A 26,327-nucleotide genomic window follows, 5' to 3' on the forward strand; every position below is an offset into this window, starting at 1 on the left:
AAAAAGGACGGGGAATGACCTAAAATCTAGAGTAGGCATCGGACCAGGCGCCATTTACGGACAGACAGAAGACATAAATTGTATGTTACAGTTGGGTATTTATATAGTAACAGTCACACCGGCAGTTTGCGTCATTGCCTGTTGAGTTTCCATGCTGTCAGCCCCTAAAAGCTAAATCCTGGCAAGAGCAGTAAAGGACGTTTCATACTTTGGAAAAGCTCTCTCTCTCTCTCTCTCTCTCTCTCTCTCTCTCTCTCTCTCTTCGCGGTCGGGCGCAACACTTGACATTTTGTTGTGTCCGACGGTCCATGAAGGCAGCATCACACCCCTTTTTTTCCCCCTCTTTTCCCAACATCCGGGAGCTTTCGGGCTCTCACCAGGAGGACCGTGGGTGAGGAGGGCGGCGGAGAGCGGCGGAGAGGCGGGCCGATGACAGCTGTCAGTGGGGACAAAAACACCGCGAATCTCCGAGCAGGGGGCACTGCCCTGAACAGGCCGGGAGAAAACTGGGGACAACTTCTCGGCTGAATCGCTGGTTATTAAAAGGTAACGACTTGTATTTTTTTTTTTTTTCCTTGGTGGCGGGAGGGAGGATCTGCCAGTTCGCCGTGTCTGTCTCGGGAGAGTCCACGGTAGCCCCGTAGGCTAACCAAGCTAACCAAGCTAACCACCCAGCTAAACGGGTCAGCTAGCCCTTCCTCCGAGGAAGGGGAGGATTGTCTTCGGTGAGAGGGGAGGGGGGGGGGGGTCATTACCCTGGGAAGGACGTGTCTTGATAGTTGATTTTTTTTTTTTTTTTTTTGGACAGTTACCTTCAGTGAAAGCGCAGGGGGATGAAGTGTAATTAAAAGGGAGCGTTAAATGCAAATATCGGGAGAGTGAAGTGCTATTTAGCTTTCCTGGTTAGCTTACCAGGAGCTGGCTAACCTTGTTCAACGTTGCCGTTGGTATATTTAGCTGGCTAACGCTAACAGGGCAGGATAGTGGTGTAACTTTAGCCTTAGATCAACTGGTAGTCCCCAATATCCTTCTATCGGTGGACTTATTTTCAAGCCAAATAATGGTAGCTTTGTCAGTGTGTGGTGGGAAAAGACATTAATGTCTCCGTAACTGTTAGTAAATGTTAGTTGAACTTGGTCGATCAGCGTTAGCCATCACCCTGTTGCCGTTTCATCAAGCATTACCCGTTTTTCATTGATTTGATGGGCAGCGTTTATGAGCCGAAGCGACTGATTTATATTTCAAGTTTGGATCCACCGGGTTTCGATCATCAAACGTGGAAAAGAAGCTCATTCTCCGCTTTGGTCCTCTGACTCAGCCGGGTCCTAAACTAGGCGTTTTCCCCCCCCTGGTCTGTACCAGCCAGCTACGGCGCTCTTTTGTCTGTGGGATCTGTAAACTTTGCTATTATCTGGATGTCCATCCAACACTTGTCAGCATGTTGATGATGGGGAATACTACTATACCAGCTGTTCTTGTAGTATTCCTCCAAACCATTGAACACTCAATGGTTTGTTAAAGAAATCATCCTTACTGTTGTTGCTATTAATAGCTATCTTTTATTGTGTTATGTTAACATGCTGATTTATGGAGGAGGTTGCAGTGGTCCTGCATGTCACATTTAAAGCTGGTTCATGTCAGCTGCAACTGTTTATCCAAAGCCCTTGTAGCTGCCATACATGTGTGACTGTCTTGCTTTTGAAGGAATGGAAGTGAGAGATAGGGAGTATGGGTTGTTAGAGAGATTGCACAGCAACCACAACCAAATGTAGTGGAGTTGAAACTTTGCCTTTGTTTACAGCCTTTTTGAAGTTTCTTTTTCCCCTGCTTCCCCCCCCCCCCCCAGGTGTTTACCAAGAGTCTTGAGGAATTTTCTGGTCTTATACAACATTAGAGGAGCTACAGTTGCAGCATCAACATGGGCACACAAGGTTCTGGTAGAAAGCGTGCCCCTCTGAAAGATCGATTTTCAGCAGAGGATGAGGCCTTGAGCAGCATTGCCCGAGAGGTAAGTTCATACCCAATAACATACACTCTATTTTCCATTTTAAAATATCCTGTGATGAATCTGGGCTATATGCTCTTTGCGCTGCTCAATTCAAGCATTGCTGAACCAGTGCTTACATGATTTTATCCATTTTAGATTCTCTTTTTTATTCTCATTCAGATAATGGGTTCTTAATTCATAAATGGAAGATTGATTCTCCAATCTCAAATGTTTTTAACAACAGCAGCATCATCACATTTACAAATAAATTAACCAGTAGCAACCAGTTAATACCATTAACAGCTTTCACATTGTTGTTTTACCCTGCATTATGGCCAAAAGAGATGCTTTTGAAATTAAGATATAATGCTAAGATGTAGACAGGCATACTGAAAGCCTGAAAGCATTAATGTGACTCAAGGCTATTTTTAGTCCTGTCTGTATTACTTGTCAGTACTCAAACCAAAAAGATACTTGGTGTGTTCACTATTTCCCTCATTTCCCAAATTCATTTGCAATGTTATCAACATTCACTCAGAACTTATACTTACTTAAACTTTACTGTAAACATCGTGAAAATGATTCACCTGGACTCTTTCATACTCCCCTATATCATATTTCTTTGTTGTCCTTTGAAAATCTGATTTCTAATATGCTAATATGCTAAAATGAAGGATCTGACAACAGTTGAGTAAACTATGGATACCCTAGCAGTTTTGCAGGTTTAGTTTGGTTTAGAGAGTACAACTCCTGATAGACTGTATGCCAGGTTTGAAAAACTGAATAAGGAAACATATCAGATCAGCCTAAACTGTCAGTGTGGGATTATTGGAACTACAATCAAGTTTTAATGTGGAACCCAGTAGTAGTTGATGATATGTCAAATTTTAGCCTTGCTTAGAAAACTCTGAGTTGTTTGGCCAGTCATGTGTAGAAAGGTGTGTTGAATCTGTTATGCAACCAGTTACAGTCAAGTGTGATGGAAGTATTCACCACATTGGGCCATGAAAGTGTATACTTAAATGTGGATATTCAGGTTTTGCAAGTCTATCAGTGCCTCAGCTCCAGCGAATGGGGACAGCTGGTTTGGACCACAGAAATTGACTTAACTTGTAATGTTTTTGTTTTGGGGGAAACACAGGCAGAGGAGGGAAGGTGCCTGGCCTGTAACAACTTGCCCTCAGATTATTCTATTTTGTTCCACTGCAGGGCTGCCATTCCTTTGCATTTTTCCAATTGGGGTGCTAAAAAACTGATATCCAAAGATAATTTTCAGAGGTTAATGGGGCTCTTTATTTTTACTAGACATAAAGCCAGTTTCCAGGTTTGCAGGTCAAATGATTATTTGATTTTTAAAAGTAACACTGGATAAATCGGCTTTTCATTCATGCTTGCTTTGGCTGTCTTCAAGAATGCTTGGCTGTTTGAAAGTTGTGCAGTGCCTCATTCTTGGGCACCAAACACAAGGCTCCATTTGCTCTCTTTATAGTCATGCAGGCCGATCATAGAAACATGAGTCATCTGACCCTCCCAGTCAGGTCCTAAATCTGAATCTCTTTGTGGAGCAAACCCGCGATTGGATCAAGTGTGCAGGGAGTTTGTGGGCTTGGTGTCTAACCCATCACCAGTCTCCCAAACAAATCTTTAGAACAGCACAGCTTCAGCTTAAGTTAAGTTAGAACCTTCCTGCCCAATGCTTGGCACAGATCACTGCTGAGAAAGACTGTGAATTTGAGCCTGGGCCGTCACCATCCTCTTACATTACTTGGCAGTCACTCCCTCTGAATAGCAGCAGCGTGCTTACAAATCTTACAGTGGCCAAGTGTTAGAATTAGAGGTTTGTCTCATCCCCATCTCAGATTAGCATCTAAAGGAGATAATGGTGCTTGAAAAAGACATTCATTGATTTTCCTTTATTGTACAGATGGATTGGGCACTGTAGTTCATAGTCCATATAATTCTATATTCAATATTAACACGTCACAATTTCAAGGGCACACTTTCTTTCCATTAGACTGTTTTGGCTGCAGTACTAACGTGGCTGCCAGTAACTGCATAAAGACTGCCAGTTTTATCGAACTTCATCACTTGACTTTGCAGGTTTTCAAACTGTTGCATTTTATTGCACAACTAAAATGTCATGTATTTGTCTTGACACAGCAAGCAATTGATAATTAATGTAATTTTCAAGGACTAGTCTTATGTAATTGTGATATTATAGGAGAGGCCCAAAGGTTAATCGTTTACTTAACACACTGCAGTGCATGTTGCATGACTATATGGGTTCACTCTCTCAGTGCCCCAGCTAATCTAATGTTGGATTGCTGGTCTGTCATTTCCCATAGTGCTGTAGGTGTGTTTGATAGTGAACCTATGCCGTTGAGGTTACCCTCCCAGCCTCATGATGTTGCTGTCGGAGAGCTCAGGCCAGATGGGCTAGGCTATAGATAGGACAGAGACAGAGAGCTCAGCTGTGCTGCTGTGCAGAGCAGGTCATACTGTCAGACAACCCAACAGGTGCAGCACACAGGAGCCAGCCGTCTCCTCTGCTTTCTCATATGCGTACTTTCTTTATACATTCACAACGTCACTTCCTTTTGCCAATTTTTACAAAGCATGTTTCATTTTATGGCCATCAGGTAGACTCCAAAGTCACATTAATCAGGAGAAATGGTTTCAAGATGTCCCACATGACATGTACACTTGCAACACATTGTTGACAGTTGATATAGTATCATACAAAACAGTCAAATTATTTGATGCTATTTGTTGACGTCAATGAGCAACAGTTTATTGGCTATGCACAAATGAAGGTTTTCATGTGATTTGTCGGTCTTGTATCTCACCCATCACCTCAAATGTCCTCAGATTGTTTATTCGATTTCAACCTTTCACCATCTATTTTGAAATGTCACTTTAAAACATGATGGTTGAAACCATAATAAATATTTTCTCCTACTACCTAAGCCTCCTTTGTGTGTGCCTTTTTCTGTTTTTATATCACAGTGTGTGATATTGTATTGATTTATTTAAAAAAAACAAAAAAAAAGATACTTTCACATGATGTTTGGATGAGAAGAATCTGAATTTTGGATGGTTCCACTGTTTGCTCACTTCAGGCTACTATTGAAACAGGAATAGCTTTTGCCCACAGGCCTTCTATTCTGGCAGCACAGATAAGAAATTGCTGGAATGCTCTGTGTGTTTGTCTGTAGTGAGATACTGAACACAGCATGAACAGAATTTGTGGACTGTCTTTTAGTGAGAGACAAATGGTTGTGCTCGATGAGCAGGTGTGCCATTCTTTGCACACCTGCTCAGGGGTGTTTACTCATCAACTATGGTAATTGTGTAATTAGTAATGTGCGATGTAATGGAAGGATAGTCTGCATTGTCACCTGTGTGACTCCTCAAGGCTATGTAAGGGCTTGCTTAAATTAGACCTCTCTGCTGAGGTACTCTGTAAAATTACCCCTGTTCATTTTCTGACTCAGTCAGGGCCCAATTTGTGATGATTGTCCTCACTTTCCTCGCAGAGGGTAGTTTACTAAGCTTAATTCTGCTTTTTAGTGACTTATTTGCGCCTACATAAGGCATAACACAGGCACATGAAATGGCCTCCATGCTTCGTGAGTGAGCAGAACCAAACAGTTGTGAATTTTATTTCCCATGATACAGTACTTCTCTGTCAGTTTGTTTGTGTACTGTTGGCAACTCCCACACGAGGGCTTTAAATGAATCCTCCTGAAATTGATTGTGAACACATTTTGTTGCTCATGAGGTATCCCAGAAACTCACTGTGGATAGGATCCCAGAGCTAACACAGGAAACAAGGGCACACTGTGCAGTATGGAGTCTAGATCGTAGCCCAAATGTGGCCGTGATGTTGAATTGTTTTGTAATTAAGTCAATGGCGGCTCAACAAATTATTCTTATGTTAAGTTTTGCTAAATAAATAATAAACCACTTGATGCATGACAATCATAAAGTCAGCAAAAAGCTTGATTTATTTGCTTCTAACTAGAGGAACATAATGGTCTATCGTAAGTTGTGACAGGGTCACTTTAGATGGGGCATTGAAATAAAATAATGCGAAAATCATGTGAACATTTTCCACTGCCTCTCTTACAAGAAGTGAATGGTTTCATATTACATATTCTTGTAAATTGTGCTGTGTGATATTCCTTTCCTCAAACAGACAAACCTTAAATAGTATAAACAGCTGATAAGTGTGTTCATGTTGTGTGTCACAGGCGGAGGCGAGGCTTGCAGCCAAGAGGGCAGCTCGAGCAGAAGCCAGGGATATTCGAATGAGGGAACTTGAACGGCAGCAGAAAGAGGTATACAACACAAAACGGACCTGATTGGTAAAGGTGGACTGGGACCATTACTCAACCCAACAAACGAGCCAACAGCTGCTGTCATCACAAATCAACAGTAGAATGAACATGAAGATTTGTTTTGTTGTCGTCGTTATTCTTTGTGCATCTTTCATGGAAAGATAACTCATTGTTTTTCGAAGCTGCTCATCTACATCTATAGCCCCTGCCGCAGAGGAGCTGTCTGCCACTATATTAAACAAGATATTTTTAGATAAATTTGACATATAGCTTGCATAAAAAAATTCATACCCACAGGAATAAAATTACAAGTGCTGCATGACCACAGATACCAGAACCGAAATTTCTATTCCTGTAGCAACTGTCACCCAGGTTTTACGGTTCCATAGTTTTGAGTGACCTATGATTGTCTGTTTTTCTTGGTGCTTCTTCCCCTTGTTCAGCTTTCTTACCACTCATCTGGCAGCAGCAACAGAAAATGGGGTCAGATCCACCAGTGGATGGTAGGCAAGCAAGAGAGTGTTGCAGCCTAACAGTCCTCTAAAAGCTTTTTGTGTGGGATTGAACCCCAGTCAGCCCTGACGGTTTAGCTACACTTCACTAACAGACTACACTGTACCTCACTATGGAAATATGCCTCGCTGCAGAAATATCCCCCAAGTGTGTATTTGCTTTGGAGGCACCGTAATCTGTGACTGTGTGTAGCTGTAGAGGCTTTGGCCTTTGACTTTATTTAGAGTGGGTGAGTCTGCATGCAAGAAGATGGATTGGACATTTTAGCTGTACTCCTCCAGCTGCCTCAGAAATAATGGATGGCTCTGACACGTTAATAGAGTTGTTGTTGCATGGATTAATTTGTGAGTGTGCATGTTGGTTTATTGACACAGTATGGAGAAGCAGAGGTTTTTAGGGATCACGGTTAAGTTGCCCTTTCAAAAAGCAAAAACAGATGAGACAAAAAATGTGCAGTATGTCTGCTGGTCTTGTGTATCATTAATCTTGCTGTGACGCTTAAGGAGATTAACATTTGCAAATGTTTATGGCCTCCAGTTGGTTGTAAACATGATGACAGAAGTTGTTTTGCGTGGTTTGGGCTTTGCATAGCAACTGTTAAGTATTTCTTTGACCTCATTGAGCCTCTCTACTTTTATCAACTTTCCTCTCTGACTCCAGGCTGACACAGAAAAAGCCAGGGCCTCTAGTAGTAGTAGAGCCAGCAGTCGTCATCGCCGGGTCTGTATCTCCCCCACACACTTCCTCTTTGTCTGTCTGTATTTCCTTTCTTCTTTCTCCTATAATCCCGCAGTTAATCTCTCATCACCCATATTCCTCTCTGTCTGCTTTTTTTTTGCTGTGACACCATGTTTCCACATAAACAGGGGCTGGATGATGATGTCATGTCAGTCCGGAGCTACAGGGTGCGTGCTTTATACACCTCTTGACAGTTTTATTAAGAATGTGCTCTCTGTGTGCGAGCACTTGTTGTAGTGATACATCAGGTTGAAATACTACTTTGAGTTCATGAATATTTGATTTGTCCTAGGAAAAAACGTATCTCAATGTTTCTTTGTTTTTTACTTTGAAGTCAACTTCCTCATCACTACGTGACTTGGGCTCTAGTAAAAGTCGATCCAGTTCCCGCAGAAAAGACCACTTGGTGCGTTATGCGTGCATGCATGTGTGTACATATTCGTGTTTGGCATCAGGTTTAATGCCTGGATTCTTAGCTTGTAACCAGACTTCAGGTCTGGCTAACTTTAAAGTGCTAAGCAGAACAAGCCCCATTGTGGGTACAGTTCTGCCCTTTCATGCATTTGTACCTTAATAAAGGTACATTGAGCAGTTGGTGGCTCTAAATAAAACAGCATGGACATGAAAACATACCATCAAGAGTTCAGTGGGATTATCTAGAGAGTAGAGAGGCTGATAGGCTGAATTTGTTTCCTGTTGTTCCAAACTGTTATATGCTTTGTTCCTTCATTGTGGCCTCGGCAAGGTGGATGAGAATAACTGGTTTGCTTTATCAGTTGATGTCTTGGATTGCTATAACTACTGCACAGCTAACGTAAAGTGTTGGTGTGTTTTTGCCAGTGTGGTCATAGGACCTACAGTAACCAGCTGTGCTCAGAGTTTCTCAGATGTTTGATTGTCTGCTGATCATAACACTTATGACTCCTGTCCTTTCTTCAGTCTGATGGTCTCTCCACTAGCTCCACCCTCCGGACATCCCGCTCCACTGTATGTACAAGTGTGTTGATCATTGAATTATTGCTGCGTCTATGCTTTTCTTCTACTCCCTTTTTCTCCTTTTATTTTTTTATTGTTGCCTTTTCTGGACTGAACAGAGTTCTGTGTACAATGACCTGCATGGCCATAAAAAGTCTTCATCCAGCTCCTCCAAGAAGGATCTGCTGGTCAGTGTACTCTCTTAGTGTTGGTGCCTTTGCTGTAGCATCAAGCATGGAGGCAGTGTAGATGACAGTGTCTTGCTGTGATGAGTTACTCCCTGATAAAACAGTTTATTTACTACAGTTTAAAGTATCACATAAATGTTGATCAGGCCGTGTTCATTATCGCCTCTGAATTATAAATTGGTCTCACACATGAGAAAAATTTGTCGTCTGTCTTTGAGGTCATATCATGTTACTACTCTTCCAGACTGGTCTCTACCACGATCAAAGGAACTACACCAGCTTAACGAAGACCAAACCACTACCTTCACTCTCCACTTCCACCTATCAGCCTCGGGTCAGTCCTACTCTGAGTGCTGTCCAACTTTTCAGCCTTTTGATACATGGCCCGATGTGGTTAAAGGGCACCCAGTGAAATTTTATACCAGTTGAAGCAGCATACTCATAGTCTAGATAGTTAGAAATTAAATGCTCAAAGAAACTGGGATATAAGTGCTCTTGTTGGCTTCTCATAAAAGCAAAGAGATAATCGTGACAATTTCACAGGTTTAGAAGTTGTGCTGAAACTAAACGTTGACTTTTTGATCCAATCTGAAAGGCTTCTTATAATCATTTGAATTCATGTAAATCGCTGGCTGGCAAAGGCAGGGCTCTACCAGCATTAAAACAGTCACCTCACCTGACTTTTCCACTGAACACTTCTAGCTGAAGGACCTTAATGCTGCAGTGTCAGCAAAACAGTCATCCTGTTTCCACTCTGGGGCTCTCTAGTCTTTCTGCACTTCACTTTCCCGCTACAGCCCTCCTCTGTCTTCTGTATTGACCCCCTGCCCCTGCTCCCCTCCCCTCCTCTCTGACAGGCCAGCACTTCCTTGTCCACCACCTCTGGCACGGGGCTGGCTCGCAGCTACAGCACGGTCAGTTTCTGTTCACTAGATAGCCAGCGTCACTCTGCATGCCTCTAGTTACCTTCAGAAGTAGACCTCTTCCCCTTTCCCTTTCTCTCTCATTTGATAGGATGCCCGGCTACTTATATTTAGCTCCTGGACACTCTGTGCACTTGGCGGTGTCCAGAGATATGTGGTTCACTTAGATAACGCAGAACTTTGTGTGGAGCCATTTTTTTTTTTTTAATGATACTGAAACAACCTGATACAGGAAATACAGTGTCTGTCTATTTATTGCATGGCACAGAGAAAGTCTTTCTAATCAACCTACTTAGCGAGTGCAATTTATGCTCCCTCTTCTGTTTTGCTGAGTCTGGCATTGTCTCCCACATGTGCCCTCAGGCCTCTATTTATGATGACACCGGTCTTTACGGCTCGGGCTACAGTTCAAGAGCTGTAAGTCTTCTGCGTGTTTCTTGAACAGCATTTCAGCAATGTCACCGTCACAGCTGCGTACTGGTGCGCCTGTGGCCTAAAGTCTGTCTCCCTCTCCTCCTCCTCCGCCCATCCACAGCCCTCTGAATACAGCTGGTACTCCTCTGGAGCCAGCTCCACTCGCAGCAGCCCTGTGGTGAGCACCTCCTAACCACCACCACCACCCTGCACAATGTCGGCTAACACTACGTGCACACACACATTGCTAACAGGCTCACCTGAGCTCCCTTCCACCACGAGGCCTCCCTGCTTCTATGTACAATGATGGCCACTGATACTGCACTGGCTGTAGCTTGTTTTAGAGAACAGCCTCTTTGATTGGTTATGAAGTGTGTGAACTAAGAATTTCATTTTCGGTGCTGTGTAGGTTTAGATGTTATCTTAAGGTTGTCTTATCTGATTTAGATCCAGTTGTTACTTATATGCTTACTGTCTTTAGTGTAATCCAATAATCTGTTAAATAGAGAGACTTCTACTGTGGAGTATGTTTACAGATTGCTATTTGTGAGAGATGTGACAGAGAAGGCCCTTGGGCATGCAGCCATCATCTACTTTCCTTTGGCTTCTCATCATGTGCGTGTGTTTGCATGTGTGTGTATTCCTCTCAGTCTTCCTCAGATGACGACACTGTCAGCAGCGGATCCCAGGAACGTGTCCCCAGAAGCCGCAGAGACAGTGCGGTGAGCTGTTGTGGCTGGGCTGAGGAAAAGCTAGAATAATGTTTGTCTGCCACAAAAATCATAGTCGTCAATGTTGGAGTAATCCAACTGTTGAACAGTATCGGTTGTATCAGAGTATCAGTTCAGAAACTGAGTATCAGAAACTGCGAGTGATATCTTGCTGTGTTCGTGTGGGGTTTTTTCTTCTGTACTTTTCTTCTATGATGCTTTTCACTTTGTGGCCCATGTTGTTATTTATTTTTCTGCCTTCATCTTCACCTTCTGTGTGTGCTGTAAGCAGTCGTCTGACTTCTCAGACATTAGTGAGTCGGCTGCTGATTATTTCAGCCGCTCAAACCGAAGGGGCAGTATCGTGTCTGACCTTGATGATCTGAGCATTCCAGATCTGGACGTAGTAAGTGTAAGTGTAAGTGGCTGAGCAACGCTCAAAACACTGGACTGGGGAATGCAGTGCGGCACAATTGATGGATGAATTATTTTTTATAACCAATGCATGAATTTAAAAATAGCGTTTGGTTTTCAAAACTTATCCCACACCTTTGTTTTGTTTTGTTTTGTTTTGTTTATAACCAAATAATTGAGTTGACTGATATAGGGTCACTGGAGTGGATGTCACTCCAGTGTGTAGCAGCATGCACTGAGTAAGCATATTCTTTGAATTAGTGTGATTCATTCAGTGCTTCATTTGGTTTTCTGGTTGTCACCTCTGTGCGATCTGTGAACATGCAGCACTTACCCCCGACTCATACCGACTCCTGGACTAACGCCCTGATTTCCAGATAGAAGACAGCAAGCGCACGCAAAACGCATGATTCTGGAAATTGTGTGCAATTCATTCTATAGTGAATTTCCTTTCTGTTTCAGCTGGATGAGAAATGCGACAAACAGTATACGGATTACAGTCGGGTGAGTGCAAATTTGTTGTGTAGTTTAGCTTTATGCATGTGGTCTTCAAAGCTTTAAAAATAGGTTTTCACTCTGTGCCATGCCTTCATTTCAAAGTTTAGCCACGTGTACTGTAGGAAGTACTGAGATATTTGCTCAAGAATGGCACTAGACCAGAGATCAATAGGTAGCTTCTTACACTGACCTATAATTTAGCACTGTGGTTAGTTAGATTGTAACCACGGCAACACATCAACAGAGAAGCACAAGATGGCTTAAGTACAAAGCCTGTGGTGACTGTGAGCTAATTTGTGAAGTTTATAAAAAAAAAAAAATGCATGCTAGCACACGATGTTGCCATTGCCACCCTCTGGAGGAACTGAATCGGCCCCACAGCATCAAAGGACAGTGCTGTGTTGTTCTGTTTTTATGTCTTTATCTGACTGCCATGTTGCGTTCACAGCCATCATCCCGCTGTGCCACCCCAGGCCTCTCAGCAGCCACCCTGGCATCGCTGGGTGGCACCTCGTCACGGCGGGGCAGCACAGACACTGGTAGCGTCTATGACCCCGACACGAGTCTGAGTGAACTTCGGGTAAGGTGTACAACTTCCTCACTCTGCTAACTATCTGTATTTGTCAGAATGACGTGATTAGCAATCCACATCACTGAATTTAAGAGAGAGAGAGAGAGTGATTATACTTGTTTTACAGTCTGCTGGTCGTCATCACATTCTCGTAGTACTGAAATCCATGTAGTCTTTGAGCCACTTCTTTAAATAGTTGTTCTTTCTGCATTTGAACTTCCCACAGCATTGCCTCTGTTGTGTCTTCCCTGCTGTTCTAAGTGTCTGCTTTAACCAATTTTCTTTGAAGTATGCACGGGAGGTCCTGCATAGCTGTTCCTTTATCTGGGTGGTCATGTGTATGCCAGCTAGACTGTCTTTGGGATGGAAGCACGTGTGCTTTATTATCTCTCCTTGATGCTCCCCACCCTCTCTGATGCCCCAGTTCACTGCAACCATCCCTTCCATCTGCCCTACAGGATATCTATGAACTAAAGGACCAGATTCAGGATGTAGAAGGGCGATACATGCAAGGGCTTAAAGAGCTGAAGGTAGAGGGGCTTGAGCTCGCAGCATGCCTTCTCTTGTCCTCTGGGAGCAGTATGGCATCACTAACCCCTCAGCCTCCCCACTCATACCCCACTGTGCCCCCGTCCTGTAGCTCTTAACACAACAGCCTTGTCTTTGCGTGCTCCCAGTCTCAATTGTATAATGACTCTTTCCTTTGCATGATCTTCCCACATTTCATGTTGTGATTGTGCTCACCTGTTGTGAGTGACTCTCCCAAAGATTCAGCTGTGTTTAGAGATGTGAGAAGAAGCGTAACAAGCTCCACCTGCTGACAGATAACAGCAGTGCTTTCAGCTGTGAGGCTCCTCTTTTTCCCAGGCTGTCGATGCCTCACTGTTGGATGGCCTTCAGGTTTCACTTCTCCCTTCACCTTCAACAGCTGATCCTGATCTCTTAGAAAGGACACTGAATATTATCTTGAAAAACTAGTTTACTAACAAAGCTGATTCCTGGCTCGTTCTTTGTAGAGTTTGAGTTGATGCATTTAAGCATGATGACTTTTCCTCATCTTCTTTCCTGGTTTAAGTGTAGTTCTCTCTTTCAGATCCCTTTTTTCACTGTTGCCTTGTTTCACTCCTGAAAGTGATTCTACACGTTCTATTTATTGTGTCATCATTTACATGTCCCATATTTTGTGCCATATAACCTGATTGAATTGCAAAACAAAAACACCAGATGTGGTACAGAATGATACCCGTGTTCAATTTCACATTTAGAAATAAGACAAGGAGTTTGTAGCATGTTTGGTGTGTGTTACCAAAACATCCTTTTTATACCAGAGAGTCCAACTGATGCATGTAGGTGAGATGTGCTTTAAATTTGTAAGTTGTTGTTTGTTTGTTTTTTTAATTTGTATACTTCTACCTGAATCAGGAGTCACTTGCAGAGGTGGAGGAAAAGTATAAGAAAGCCATGGTATCGAACGCACAGCTGGATAACGACAAAGCCAACCTCATCTATCAAGTGGACACACTAAAGGACGTCATAGAGGAGATGGAGGAACAAATGGCAGAGATGAGGAGGGAGCTGGAAGATAAGTCAAAGGTGAAGTAACAGTCATGTTAGATTATGTATCAGATCAGTTTCATAAAGTTGAGAAATATTTCTTTTTTTCTGGAATATCTGGTTTAATAGTTTACTGTGTTTGGTTTCAGGAACTAGAAAGACAAAAGCACACATGTATAGTCCTGCAGCATAAACAAGAAGAACTGAAAGAGGGAATCCGCCAGAGAGATGAGCTTATAGAAGTAAGGGCCACATCAGCCTGGTTTGTGTGTCAGTGCCAATGTACTGGCTGCAGAGGAGCTTGATCTACGGGAACTTTGATAAGGGTTGACTGACTCTGGCCTACCTCTCTGTATATTGCTCTGTCCCTCCTGACATCTTTTCCTGTATCATACAGTCTGACTCTGAATATCATTCATTCCTCTTTCAGCATCAGCTCCTTTCATCTGTTTCTATTGACCATTTCTGTATCTTAATGTATTTATGTGCATTTTCACCACTTTTGTCTTTGTTTCCCATTCAATTTCTTTTCCTTCTCTGTTCTTATCCTTTGCTCTGTCATCTTGTGACTGATAAACATCGCTCCAGGAGAGCCAGCGAATGCAGACTAAGTTAGATGCCCTCACCAGAGAGGTGTTTGACCTGCAAGAAACAATAAACTGGAAGGACAAAAAGATTGGGGTAGGAGGTCCCACGCAGGTGCTCTGGCAGAATGTGAGAGGCAATCCATCTGATTTGCCTCTCATGCTGTCTCTGCATGATGGAGAGTCTTAGGCGTTAGCACTACCTGGACCCATCCACAGTCACAGTTTGGATTTTTGCATGTCAAAAATAACAGTTTATTCAGTTTGGATCAGTCTGAACTAACAATGCAAGTGCACTCGCACTGTGTTACACCCTGAGGTGGAAAACCTGCAAATTACAGTTTTGTTTATCAAGGATAGTAATGTAATCTGCGTAAATCTAACCCATGAGCTCTAGCATGACATGCATGTTCCACCTGTGGACCAGAGAATTTAGTTAGTTCGTGAAGTAGGGCGCTTTAAGATGATAAGCATATTGCATATATTAGCAAATTTTTTTATGTCGCTTTTCAAAAAGTGCAAAATCAGAAGAAATTTTCTCCTGCCTTTCAAACTCATCAGTCCTTTTGCTCTGCCTCTTCTCTTAAATTCCCTCAACAAAATTTGCTGTGAGCATGCCACTGTGTCCTCATCTGCTTGTTTACGCTACATCCTCGTGGATCCTACAGTGCATGTTTTGTGCATGGGACATGTCTTGCTGTAGCAGGTGGTGTTGCATGTCCGTCCAGAGTCTATCCAACCTGTCCTCTGCATCTTCTCCTCTCTCTTTGTCTTCTCTCATCCGTGTGGCCAGGCCCTAGAGAGGCAGAAAGAGTACTTTGATTGCATTAGGAATGAGAGAGATGAGCTCAGAGATGAGCTTGCTGACATCAAGGAGAAGGCCAAAGCAGGAGAGGTAGGTCCACTAAGTTCCCAAAGGAAAAGGTTAGAGGAATGACTTTTTGGCCAGAAAACTAAGCTGTTAGATGCTGTCAAACCCATAACTGTGTTGTACTTTTTCTTTCTATCTCTGTATTCCTTTCCACCTTATTTTCTTGGGCTCCTGTGCACTTCATCAAATGACTTCTGGATTTGTCGTTTATGTTGCATACACCTGTACTTAGACATCACCATGATTTTCTTTGTGGTAAACACAAAATCCAACATCTGTTATTGTTTTTACATATGATGGAAATGGCATTGGACACATTGATGTCGTGACTTAAAAAATAGAGGAGGACAATTTATTTTTCTAACTGCCAAAAGCTAAAAGAAGTAATGTGCAGCAATATTATGCCACGTGATTTGCTGAAAATAACCTGGAATACAAACCTGTTTGAACAAAGACAGAATTTCATTAGAAGTCCTCATTCTGATCCAGCAAATCCTGACACATCCCACTTCAGACCGTGTGGTGTTCACTTTGTGCCTTCAGGTTTTGATTAAAAAAAAAATCTGGCAGTATTGAGCTGCATATTGCATATTTGCATGTATGTAATTAAACCCTCCCCCCCCCCCACCACAGAAACATGGGCTGGTCATCATCCCAGATGGTACACCAAATGGAGATGTCAACCATGAGCCTCTGTCCTCAGGGATCACTGTGGTCTCCCAGGAGGCCGCCCAGGTGCTGGAATCTGCAGGAGAGGGCCCACTGGGTGAGTCAGAGGAAGAGAATGAGTGCTCAATACACACATCTGACACCCCCGCCCCCATATTTTTGTGATTCTGTGTCCCGACATGTTTATCCAAAGCAGCAAGTGTAGCAGAATGCGGTTCTTGTGCAATGGCTTTGCTTGTTAAAATAAAGCACATTGAAACTATTTCCCTGTGGTACAGATGTCAGGCTACGGAAACTGGCAGAGGAGAAGGATGAACTGTTATCCCAAATCAGGAAGCTGAAGAATCAGTTGGACGAGGAGAGACAGAAACACTCTAAGGTTGACTCTGCGTACACAGACGGGGAAAGGATGGAGAATGGTACAGACCTTCACTTTATCGAGATGCAGAGTAAGTTTCCATTATATTAGTGCACAAGCATGTAGCCAAATGAGCGTTCTATTATTTAACCTACTGGTTTCTGTTTTTCTAATTCAGGAGATGCCAACAGACAGATAAGTGAATACAAATTTAAGCTTTCTAAGGCAGAACAAGAAATGGGTACAATGGAACAAAATGTGAGTGAAACGTACAAGTCAAACCAAATAAGAGTTGGCATTCAATTACAGACATAATATGTAGATGTATTAAAAAGCTGTAAGTCACTGGTTGTGTTTTTCAGATTAACAGACTTGAAGGGCAAGTATCCAGGTACAAGGCAGCAGCAGATAATTCAGAGAAAATAGAAGATGAGCTTAAAGCAGAAAAGCGGAAACTTCAAAGAGAGGTAAAGACTTTAGCCAACTTTTCTAAGTTATATTTTCTAAAAGAAAATGTAGCAAGCTAAAATCTCTCCTTTGCACCCCCTCCCCACTCACAGCTGCGCACAGCTCTAGATAAGATAGAGGAGATGGAGATGACCAACAACCACCTAGTAAAACGCCTTGAGAAGATGAAGGCCAACAGGAATGCCCTTCTGTCACAACAGTGAGGCAAGGCAACATCACCACAGAAGCCCTTAAACTCGCACCTCAGACCTCTGACTGCCGTATTGCATCTAGACCACATGTCAGTTTTCAGCTGTAAAACTCTTAAGATTTGTAGCTAACCCAAAAACACTTAAAAAAAAAAAAAAAAAAAAACTACAGTAAACAAACTTGTAGCACAGGTAAACAAATGAACTGTCTGCTTTGGTTAAGTGTTGTTTTCAGAGAAATGATTCAGAAACTAAACTAATAAAACTACAATGTTGCTGGGAGATAAATCTGAAGAAATTTCTCAAGCCACTACTTATTTTCAGAACTTTGTACCACATCATGTTATCCATGAGAATTTATTTCTCCCTGGTTGGGTGCTTGGCTGTACTTTTGTTTTGTTTTTGTTTTTTTTTTTGTTTGTTTTGTTTTTTTTTTTTATTGTGTTTTGTTTTTTGTTTTTTTGTTAAGTTGCATGAATGAGTATAATGATGCTTTTAAACTACTCCTCCTCCCTCACGGCTGCTCCAGCCTTGCACCTTCTCAGCTTCCCCTCACACAGTGAAGTGCCTTTTCACACTAGTAGACTGGGGGTCTGCGCCGCTCAATGAAACAATAATCGTTTTAACAGGTACAGAATGATGTATTTAAGAAAAGGTGCAGTCATTATTTTAAAATATATAGAACCAACTGTGTCTGCTGCAGTTTCATTGAAATTTTTTTCAAATATTTAAAAGATTTCTTGACAATAAATGTGTAATTTACAGAACAGTGAATACAATCTGAATCTTTATTTTGCATTCTCGTTAGTTCAGCTATTTGATGCTTTGTTCTGTACCTGCATCGTCAGAACGCGAAGTGTGGATGCTGTTCATTTGCAGCCTTTTCAGCATTTCTGTACATAAAATTGTGTAAATACGGTGAAAATTCTTGGCGCACACTTCAAGCCAGATATTTCAAATTATTTAATCTGACTTTCCTGCTGTATCAAATTACAGCAGGAAAAGACAAGGCCCACCCCCACTTTTTTTTTTTTTTTTTTTTTCCCCCTTCCGCCTAAACCTCTGGTTTCCAGATTAGCGACTGCCTGGAATATAGACAGAAGCAGTTTTCCGATCACGCCCTCGACTTTCCATACTAGTTATAAACCCGTAATTGTAAAGAATTTGGTAGTGGAGGTTTTCCTTTACACTGAGCTCTGATTCCTCCGTGCTTCACAGTCGAGTGATAGGCAAGATGTCAAAGTAATAACTTGAGCTTGTGTGCCGGCACATTTTTGGTATCCTTATGGGACGCATGACTCAGCTCTTTTTCCTGGTTGCGTGTCTCAAGTCTTACTTTTAGAAAACCATGTGAAGACTTAGCAGTTAAATAAGCCACTCAGCAGAAGGCTTCCCTGTGAGAGATATGTTCCCCCCCTATCCATTAAGATAACCAGCCAGAGTTTTGTTTCATCATAAGTATTTTATTTACAGTACAAATGTTACAAGTATACAAAAAGCAGCATGTAAGGTTGATTTATCAGTCAGGCTTGATCATCACATTCAGCACCTCTCAAACACTTTATAGAGATCAGGCAGGTTGGCGATCTGCAGCACTGTGCCATCCTCACTGAAGTTCGTTGGAGGACAAAAGAGGGTTCGCAGAGCTTTGAAGATGACATGCTCCACATTCCAGCGCCACGGGTTTCCATCACCAGCCTGAAACGAACATTGCACATGTCAGCTGTTTTTTGGTTTTTTTGGTATAAGGTATGGTAGAAAAAGGTGAAATGCCAGGACTAGGACACCTGCTCTTCTCCTGGCTCTGGCTCCAGGACATAGTGCTTCCTGATGGAGTAAAACATACTGCACTCCTTACTGAAGTCTCTGAAGCATTCCTTCTCATTGTCCCAGTTCACCTGCACAACACCACCAAACAAATGTCTTCAGATACAGAGTTTCCAAAATCAGAGGTAAATGAGGAGACACTTCACCTCAGTGGCCAGACGCAGGATGAACATCGGGAGACCCTCCATGATTGGGCTGTATTTATCGAGCAGTAATGGCAGTCCTGTTAAGTTTCCTTCCTACAAAACACGAAACTCCAGTTTACGAGGCCTGTTGTGAAGCCCTGGTAGACATCAACTTAATGCCTGACCTGGTCTATCTCCATGGAAAAGTAGTCCTCCAGCATCTCTGCTTTCTTCTTCAGGAAATCCACAATGTACTGAGCCAGGCCTTCTTTGGGTCCATCCTCTTCAGTCCAGCCGCTCTCCTCACAGTCCAGAGCCAACATGGCCAGGTCATAGAGCGGAGCGGGAGTCTAAATACACAAAATCATTAAAATTCATACTGCACAAGATCTTCTACTCACTCACAATCTAGATTTTACTTACAGACAGTCTCATTACACCAAAGTTCCCAAAGTCGTAGACCAGTATTTGGTAGAAAAGCTCCTGGCTGGAAGAAATGAAGAATGAAAGGACACAATCTGCAGCAGGCTGAAGCACAGTAGTGACCCGTGTGTTTCCTGACCCTGACCTGAGTTTGGTGGTGTTGAGCAGGTACAGTTTGGTGTGATGTTGGATCAGAGTCCATTGAGGATTGACGCAGCCCACGAATGAGTGATTCTGCAGCATTTCTTGAAGTCCTGCAAAAAAAAAATAAATTTAATTCTTAAAAACAGGAAAATTTGCTGACGAGTGAAATGGAATCTTTTCAGACAACTACAGAAGAATTATGGAATTATACATTTGGCCGTTTACCTTTGTGGTTGTTCTCGGTGATCTCAACCCTCAGCTCTTTGATGCTTGTCAGTTTTATGGCTCGTCTCTTGGGCACTTCTGCATCTGTCAGGTCCTTCCCTTCAGCTTTTTCTTCCTGCTGCTCTTTCCTTGAACGCTTCCTGGCTCACAGGAAAAAAAACAAAACACACACACTGGTTTCATAACTCAGCATTACATATTCTGCATGACTACAGACAGAGCAGGAAGACAAACATTTTCATCACACACTTAGTGAGTGACATATGAGACGTGCCTGCATGAATTACTGTTTCAGCCACACGGGGGCAGAGTCCACTCTTGGATGAATGGAATTTGGTCATGAAATTGTTTTCAGTTTTAATGACTTTCCAAAAAAAAAAAAAAAAAAAAAAAACACCTGATGAGTTCAACTTGAATATTTAATCTATTAGTTTTTAATCAACTACTGAGAAAACCAAAGTCTTAAGCTGCTGGATGTTCTCTGGCTTTATCAGCACTTTTTGCAGAAAACTAACAGTAAACTTGTTTTAAAATATGCAAAAAAAAACAAACGTGAATTCATTAATTTCATGCCATCAAAAAGATAACAGAATGAAATGGTCATCTCTCTGTGTACTTTAAATCTGTTACAACAGAGACAACCAAACTGAAAATACCAGGCTGACACTACTCATGAGGGATGATTATTTCACTTTGGCACTCCTCGGATCTCTTAATTTACTCTTATTCAGATTTGATCCTCAGGATCGATTATCCATCCTGACATGTCCTGATCTGACACAAAATAAATCTGTCACATCTGGATTACTCATGCTGGCTCTGAATGGCTGCCAATCCTCTGATGAATAATGGCTCACCCAAACAAATAGATGAAAAGAAGGAAGGAAAGAAAGTCAGTCACCTTGGAACATCAAAAGCGTTGCTGCCGCTTTCTTCTTCACCTTCAAGGAGTTGATCCTCCTGCTGAGCCACAGCCTCCAGCATATCTGCATCATCAGTGTCATCCATCTCTACGCTGTTGGGCAGGGCGGTTTTAGACACAGCCTCTTTGCTGCCAGGACTGGCAGGTTCAGGATCAGGAGGCAGCTTCTCTTTGGGTTGGAGGAAGGCGTCCAGCTTCTGAGAGCGACAGTCAGTCCTCACCATCTGATGTGCGTAGACTCTCTCAGTAGAATCTGCTGTAGCGCTGGAAGCCTTGACCTCATTGCTGCCTGAGACTGACAGTCCTGGTAACAAAGTCTGCAAAAACAAAGCGCACGTGTCCTAATACACCCTCATGCTTTAAGTCTTGGGAAAAACAAAACAACAACAACAACAAACTGATTGGCTACCATCAGTAAGTGAATTGACACTGCCAGTGTAAATATCCAGAAACAAGTTTCATACTTGGGTGAAATATGTACGTGAAGAGTTGGAGCCCAGCAGTTTGCTCTCAATGTGTTTCTGGACACTCTCGATAATGCTGTCTTCGTGCAAGAAATGCACCTCGTGTTTTGTAGGGTGAACGTTCACGTCGACATTGTGTGAGGCGATCTCTAAACTGTTGTTGATCAGAAACCACGGTGAATATAAATTGAATTTAACAATGGTGGAAACTTGTGAGAGAAGACAAAGGAGCATCTGGTCACCTGAGGTAAAGGAAAGGGTGAGTGTTCTTGGGCAGGTATGCAGCATAAACCATCTCAATGGCTTTCTTCAATGCACTCGACTCCACCAAACGATCTGAGACGTCGCAGATCACAATCTCCATTGAGCAAAGCGCTTACAAGATTTAATTATCTTCACTCATGAGCAGCATTTCCAGTAACTTCTCCATGATACATACGGTTAATGAAGAGGACCAGGATGCATTTCTTCACTGAGTAGTTGGCGTTTGAGATGTAGCCTTTCAACTTATAAGCAAGCTTCTGATCCTCACAGCCAACTTCAATCAGCTCCCTGGTAACATAGCGCAGGGCCAATCACGCATTCAGTGTTAGGCTGATAACACAACTGCCAAGAGTAAAAACACATTTTTCTTTCTCTTTTGGTTGATTAATACCTGCTGACTGCATTTCCAAATACTGCTCGAATGTTGTCCACTACACTTGCATTTGGTAGCGTCCTCACATCTGCCACTGTCTCTCCTTGCTGAAAAAAAGAAAATGAGAGATGTAAGCAGAACATTTATAATGCTGTCGTATGAACAAAGAAAAAAAAAAAAATTGTAATCTTTGACATCTCACCTTTTTGACAGAGAAACTTTTTCCTGAGTTGTGTATGGCGTACCTTCAAAGCAGCAACAGGGAAGAAAAGATTACAACTAAATACAAAAAAGCCTTAATTTACAGGACACAGAGGAAAAAGCACAGACCTGCTGACCACTTCTACGATCCTGGCATACTCATCACTGGGGCTCTTCAAAGCTTTTCTCCTTGTGGACACATTATAGAAGAGGTCCTCCACCTGCAGACAGGGAACACAAACCATTGGAGGTGTCTGAGTGACCCATCTATTTTATTCTGGAACAAATGATGTGTTCAATAAACCCACGAGAATCTGTGTTCCCTGGTTTCCAGCACATGGTTTGGGCGGACCTTTCAGTTTGCCATCGCTGTAGTTGGCTCTGCACGACAACAGAAATTATTCATTACAAATGTCATTTCCGTATCTTCCCATTTATTATGATAAATGTGATCGGCAAAGAGAAGGAAGCAGATGCGTCAATCCTGATTTCGAACATGATCATACCTGTAGGCACACTTGGCATCGACGGTCTTGGTTGTTATGGTCACATGTGCAACATGGCTTATACTAGCAAGAGCCTGCAACCAAGACAGAGTAGGCATGATGGACAACATACTGGCTGGCGGTATGTAACACAATGGAGACTAATGCTCACCTCTCCTCTGAAGCCATAGGTTGCAATAGCAGACAGGTCCTCAAACGTCTGGAGCTTGCTGGTGGTGAAGCGCTCACAAACTATTTCCATGTCTTCCTTCTGCATCAGTGAAAGAATAAAAAGCAAGAGATGTGCAGTCTCACAGTCACGTTGAAGGAAAAGAAGACCAAAATAGTGCACAAACATCTGTGTGAATGATCATTGTGTGTTCACGTTATGTCTTATCCTGTCTTTTTTGTTCCAACAGCTACAAAGGAGAATCGTGGCAGTGCACTTTATTAGTAACTCCATACTAATATTAGTGTTTGGCTTCCTTTTGTTCAGCTAACAGTCTCCCTTTGAATCTGTTCTATCGGACGGCTGACTCTATTGAATTACATTAAAATCTAGTTTGCATTGCTAAGGCCCGTAAAGTTCACCTAAGTTGCTGTCCCATTCATGATATCAGTTTGAGATGACTTTTAATTTTAAAAGACCAAATAAAAAATAAAAAAAAGAGAGAAAACTTTTTCCAGCCGCCCCCGTCACTCACCCGGATCCCGGTCCCGTTGTCCTGGATCTGAAGCAGCTTCAGTCCGCCGTCCTTCGCCGTCACCTGGATGCTGGTGGACTTGGCATCAAGACTGCAACAGTGGTGAAGCACAACTTGTAGTTTGTACACAACCGTGTCACCATTTTGAAAAGATTTTTAACGAGTCGCTGTACTGTTACCGATCTACGGGTGCCGACGAGGACGACAGAAACGCGATTTAAAAACAACAGCGCCTCTTTCCTTACACATGTCGACTTTATTTGGATCCTGCTGTGTGTGTAACCATGAGGTGGACGATGTGAAGAGTAAATTACCAGTTTTCTATCATTTCTTTGACGGCGTTAGCAGGACGCTGGATAACTTCCCCTGCAGCTATCCGGTTCACGACAGTCTCGTCGAGCCTCCGGATGACTCCGGCCATCTTTACAGCAAAAGAGAAGGTCTTAACTGTAGACACACGCAGCTATGGCTGAAGACAAATATTAATATTTAGGCTGCAAATGAACATGAATGAGGAAATGAAACGCATGTGTTGGACCAGAGAAGGCGATTAAAACGAAGAGGTCTTCCTCCCTCAGAAAATCAGAGTCCTACGATAAATCGCTTCTGTCATTGACTCAAATCGTTCCCAATCTGAACATTTATGTGGAAACTTAATTTCTTATTTTCCTATAAGGAGATAAATGTAATCACAATGTTAATTGTTTTATGTACGTTTTAATTCAGCGACGTTTTTATCACGATAGAGCGACTCATCTTATTTGCAATCGACGATCTTTGAAGACAGAGCCGGGAGATCATTTGGGGGCGTGGCCTACGTTGTGCCGGAAGAGGACCGTGACGCCGTCGTTCTTCTTCTCTGGTAAATATAGGTACCGGAAGTATAGTGCCTGATAACATTTGATTAACAACGAATACAAATACACACATTTTCCACAAATATGCGCCTTAATGTTTGCGTGGTGTAGTAGTTGCTTCATGAGATTGTATTTGCTGCTGTAAAGTAGGAAAAATGTTGATCTCAAATGTTGCTTTGTATAACTGCAAAAAGGTCAGAGGTCAGAATCAATTGCAGAGTAGTAGCAGAAACTGTGCCAGCCTACAGGAATGGAATTGTTTAACTCTACTATATATTTTAAAAAGTTAAACAATGACAAAAAAGGACTTGCTCCTTCAGACGCAATCAATGTTTTACTGTCTCTATCAATGGTGAGTTACTGGAGATTTTAGTGTTTAAGATTACCACATCAGGTAGTCCAAAATCCAGGTTGATTAATCTATAGTTACACTTTCCAATCAAAGCCTTTTTAAGTGACTCATCTTAAGAAGTATTCAACTCAAGATCGCAGGATCTGCACTGACTACTATTATCTGGCAGGGTAACTTATAACTAAAGGCAATGTTTTATATGTAAAACTGTCTTTTTTTTTATTATTATTATTATTATTAAAAAAAAATATACACGCAAAGGCAGTTTTGATTTTCACTGCTTTGCATCCCTCAGCACATTGACTTGTAAGCAGTTCAGTGTAATCTTCAACTGTGCACACAGTTGGCCGCACCACATATTTGTCTGCATTCCTCACAAAGCTATTGGCGTTTGAAGGATTCATTATCAGCAGAAGAGTGGCGCGGTGAAATCCAGGAACACAACAAATAGTTCTCCATAATCTGTTTTGTGGACGGTAATATTTTATTTCATAAAATATATGTACTACACATATCATCAGATTGTGTTAGAAGCCCCCAAAATTGTGTTGCAAGGCTGATAAAATATGGCCTCAGGCAGGATGATCTCAACTGAATGAAATGCTGTTAGGTGCCCATCCAAGGAGTGGCGCTGTTCGTATATCATGTTCAGAAAGCGTCTCTTATTGCAGTCCAACCTGAATATATATGACAAACTGATAGCTGACAATGGAACATATTACCATTGTCAACCTCTTGTACCTGCACAAAGAAAAACAGAGAAATGACAGCCAATGAAAACAAATTTGAGTTTAGCTCTGCAGTTTCGATTTAATATTTGGATTGCACTGAAACTAAAGAATATAGCCATTTATTGTATGCATTTGAGAAAGCCATTGAGCCTCCTTCATTATAGCTGAGGATTATGTGAGGTGAAATGAAAAGTATTGTCCAAATACCCTCCACTCTCATGGAGTCTAGTTAGAGCTTCTTTGGCAGAGAGACCTGTTGGATCCTGGTTAGAAAACACCACCAGAAAATGATATCCAAGAGCAAAATAAAGATTAAATGCAGCAGCTGACCAACGTAGAATAGTATTTAAGCTTTAGTGAGCTTATGTTGATGTTTGTGTTTAGAACAGGCTAAGCTCACGCTCTTGTGCGGTAACATTGCACTTCTGATCTTCTAGATCTCTTTAATTCTTCCACATTTCATGACAGCCTCTGAATGAGGAAATCTCAGCAAAAACAAACAGGCCAAAGACTTAACCCGTCATTCTTCAGTAGTTCAGCAGCCTGTTGTATTGAGTCTTTGGGCCTATTTGAGTCTTCAATTCCGCAGAAAAACTAACCGCAAGCAGATGCAAGCCCAAACCACAAAAGTAAACAGTACAACCTGTAAGATCCTGTATGAAGCATCGACAAGCAACTAGCTGGTACTGCATGTTGTAGCTGAACTACGGGGGTTAGTAGATACAGCTATCATTGAAGTTTCTACTCAGCTGCCTTTAGGCTGAGAGAAAATGACAGCCATTGTTGCGTCTTTACATCCAAGGTATATTGTGGGGATATTATGTCTGTCCTGGAACATGTGTCCCTGACTCAATGCAGGATGTTCCATTACTTGCTGCAGCTGCAGGATGTGCAACAGGATACAATACAATAGAACTGGAAACTAATCAGGCAAGTTGATGTAAGCATGGCAACGCAGCAAAAACGTAAAGCACTGTTGCTGGTGTTCACCTTTTCTGCTCTTGGGCAGTGGTCATGACATAAATGCGGACAGCTATTCTTTGTCCATGTAAATGTACTCTTTCAAAGGATGAAACTGCAAACATTGTCTCTAGCAATGCTTCGGATAACAAAAGTCTGGGTGGGACCAAACTCTTTGTATATCTTTCATTTCGATAAAAGCATCATTGTCCTTTTTTACAGAAGGCCATAGATTATTATTTATTTTTTTTTCATTCTCTAATTGGACTCACTGAAATTTGGATAAATACTCTGTCAAACAGTGCCA

At 42.1% G+C, this 26,327-nt stretch overlaps 2 protein-coding genes across 11 annotated transcripts; one reads left to right on the forward strand and one right to left on the reverse strand.

The window, feature by feature from the left end:
* The first annotated feature begins 167 nt into the window (after positions 1 to 167).
* lrrfip2 (leucine rich repeat (in FLII) interacting protein 2) lies at positions 168 to 17,147 on the forward strand. Of its 9 annotated transcripts, none has more exons than XM_029520665.1 (27): positions 168 to 546; positions 1,847 to 2,008; positions 6,241 to 6,327; positions 6,771 to 6,830; positions 7,501 to 7,560; positions 7,707 to 7,745; positions 7,913 to 7,984; positions 8,518 to 8,565; positions 8,673 to 8,741; positions 8,986 to 9,075; positions 9,599 to 9,655; positions 10,028 to 10,081; positions 10,200 to 10,256; positions 10,729 to 10,800; positions 11,081 to 11,200; positions 11,665 to 11,706; positions 12,149 to 12,280; positions 12,730 to 12,801; positions 13,694 to 13,864; positions 13,975 to 14,067; positions 14,414 to 14,506; positions 15,203 to 15,304; positions 15,914 to 16,046; positions 16,228 to 16,398; positions 16,486 to 16,565; positions 16,670 to 16,774; positions 16,868 to 17,147. In XM_029520665.1, exons 2-27 carry the CDS (start codon positions 1,919 to 1,921, stop codon positions 16,976 to 16,978), a joined length of 2,280 nt encoding a protein of 759 aa, XP_029376525.1. In that variant the 5' UTR covers positions 168 to 546; positions 1,847 to 1,918; the 3' UTR covers positions 16,979 to 17,147. The 9 variants fall into 9 exon arrangements, with proteins under 9 accessions (XP_029376525.1, XP_029376526.1, XP_029376527.1 ...); XM_029520666.1 differs by having other exon boundaries at positions 11,081 to 11,194; XM_029520667.1 differs by lacking the exon at positions 8,673 to 8,741 and having other exon boundaries at positions 169 to 546.
* Positions 17,148 to 18,411: 1,264 nt separating this feature from the next.
* On the reverse strand, positions 18,412 to 23,672 carry mlh1 (mutL homolog 1, colon cancer, nonpolyposis type 2 (E. coli)). 2 transcript variants are annotated; one of them, XM_029520794.1, is made up of 19 exons: positions 23,435 to 23,671; positions 23,121 to 23,211; positions 22,589 to 22,687; positions 22,438 to 22,511; positions 22,240 to 22,312; positions 22,061 to 22,152; positions 21,933 to 21,975; positions 21,749 to 21,837; positions 21,533 to 21,645; positions 21,336 to 21,429; positions 21,094 to 21,247; positions 20,609 to 20,946; positions 19,708 to 19,847; positions 19,484 to 19,592; positions 19,339 to 19,402; positions 19,101 to 19,265; positions 18,937 to 19,029; positions 18,751 to 18,861; positions 18,412 to 18,661 (listed from the first exon to the last, which is right to left on the reverse strand). In XM_029520794.1, exons 1-19 carry the CDS (start codon positions 23,539 to 23,541, stop codon positions 18,506 to 18,508), a joined length of 2,205 nt encoding a protein of 734 aa, XP_029376654.1. In that variant the 5' UTR covers positions 23,542 to 23,671; the 3' UTR covers positions 18,412 to 18,505. The 2 variants fall into 2 exon arrangements, with proteins under 2 accessions (XP_029376654.1, XP_029376653.1); XM_029520793.1 differs by having other exon boundaries at positions 19,339 to 19,592; positions 23,435 to 23,672.
* Positions 23,673 to 26,327: the final 2,655 nt, after the last annotated feature.

This window comes from Echeneis naucrates, chromosome 15 (genome assembly GCF_900963305.1).
Source record: "Echeneis naucrates chromosome 15, fEcheNa1.1, whole genome shotgun sequence".
Taxonomy (NCBI): Eukaryota; Metazoa; Chordata; class Actinopteri; order Carangiformes; family Echeneidae; genus Echeneis; species Echeneis naucrates.

Excerpts from the sequence above, each read along its gene's own strand:
- mlh1 (XM_029520793.1), bottom strand. The coding sequence starts at position 23,541 with ATGGCCGGAGTCATCCGGAGGCTCGACGAGACTGTCGTGAACCGGATA. Across the intron at positions 20,947-21,093 it reads CACGTACATATTTCACCCAA|ACTTTGTTACCAGGACTGTC; the intron begins GTATGAAACTTG and ends TTGTTTTTGCAG. Across the intron at positions 19,030-19,100 it reads TTTCCATGGAGATAGACCAG|GAAGGAAACTTAACAGGACT; the intron begins GTCAGGCATTAA and ends CGTGTTTTGTAG.
- lrrfip2 (XM_029520665.1), top strand. The coding sequence starts at position 1,919 with ATGGGCACACAAGGTTCTGGTAGAAAGCGTGCCCCTCTGAAAGATCGA. Across the intron at positions 9,076-9,598 it reads CTTCCACCTATCAGCCTCGG|GCCAGCACTTCCTTGTCCAC; the intron begins GTCAGTCCTACT and ends CCTCTCTGACAG. Across the intron at positions 10,257-10,728 it reads CCACTCGCAGCAGCCCTGTG|TCTTCCTCAGATGACGACAC; the intron begins GTGAGCACCTCC and ends TATTCCTCTCAG.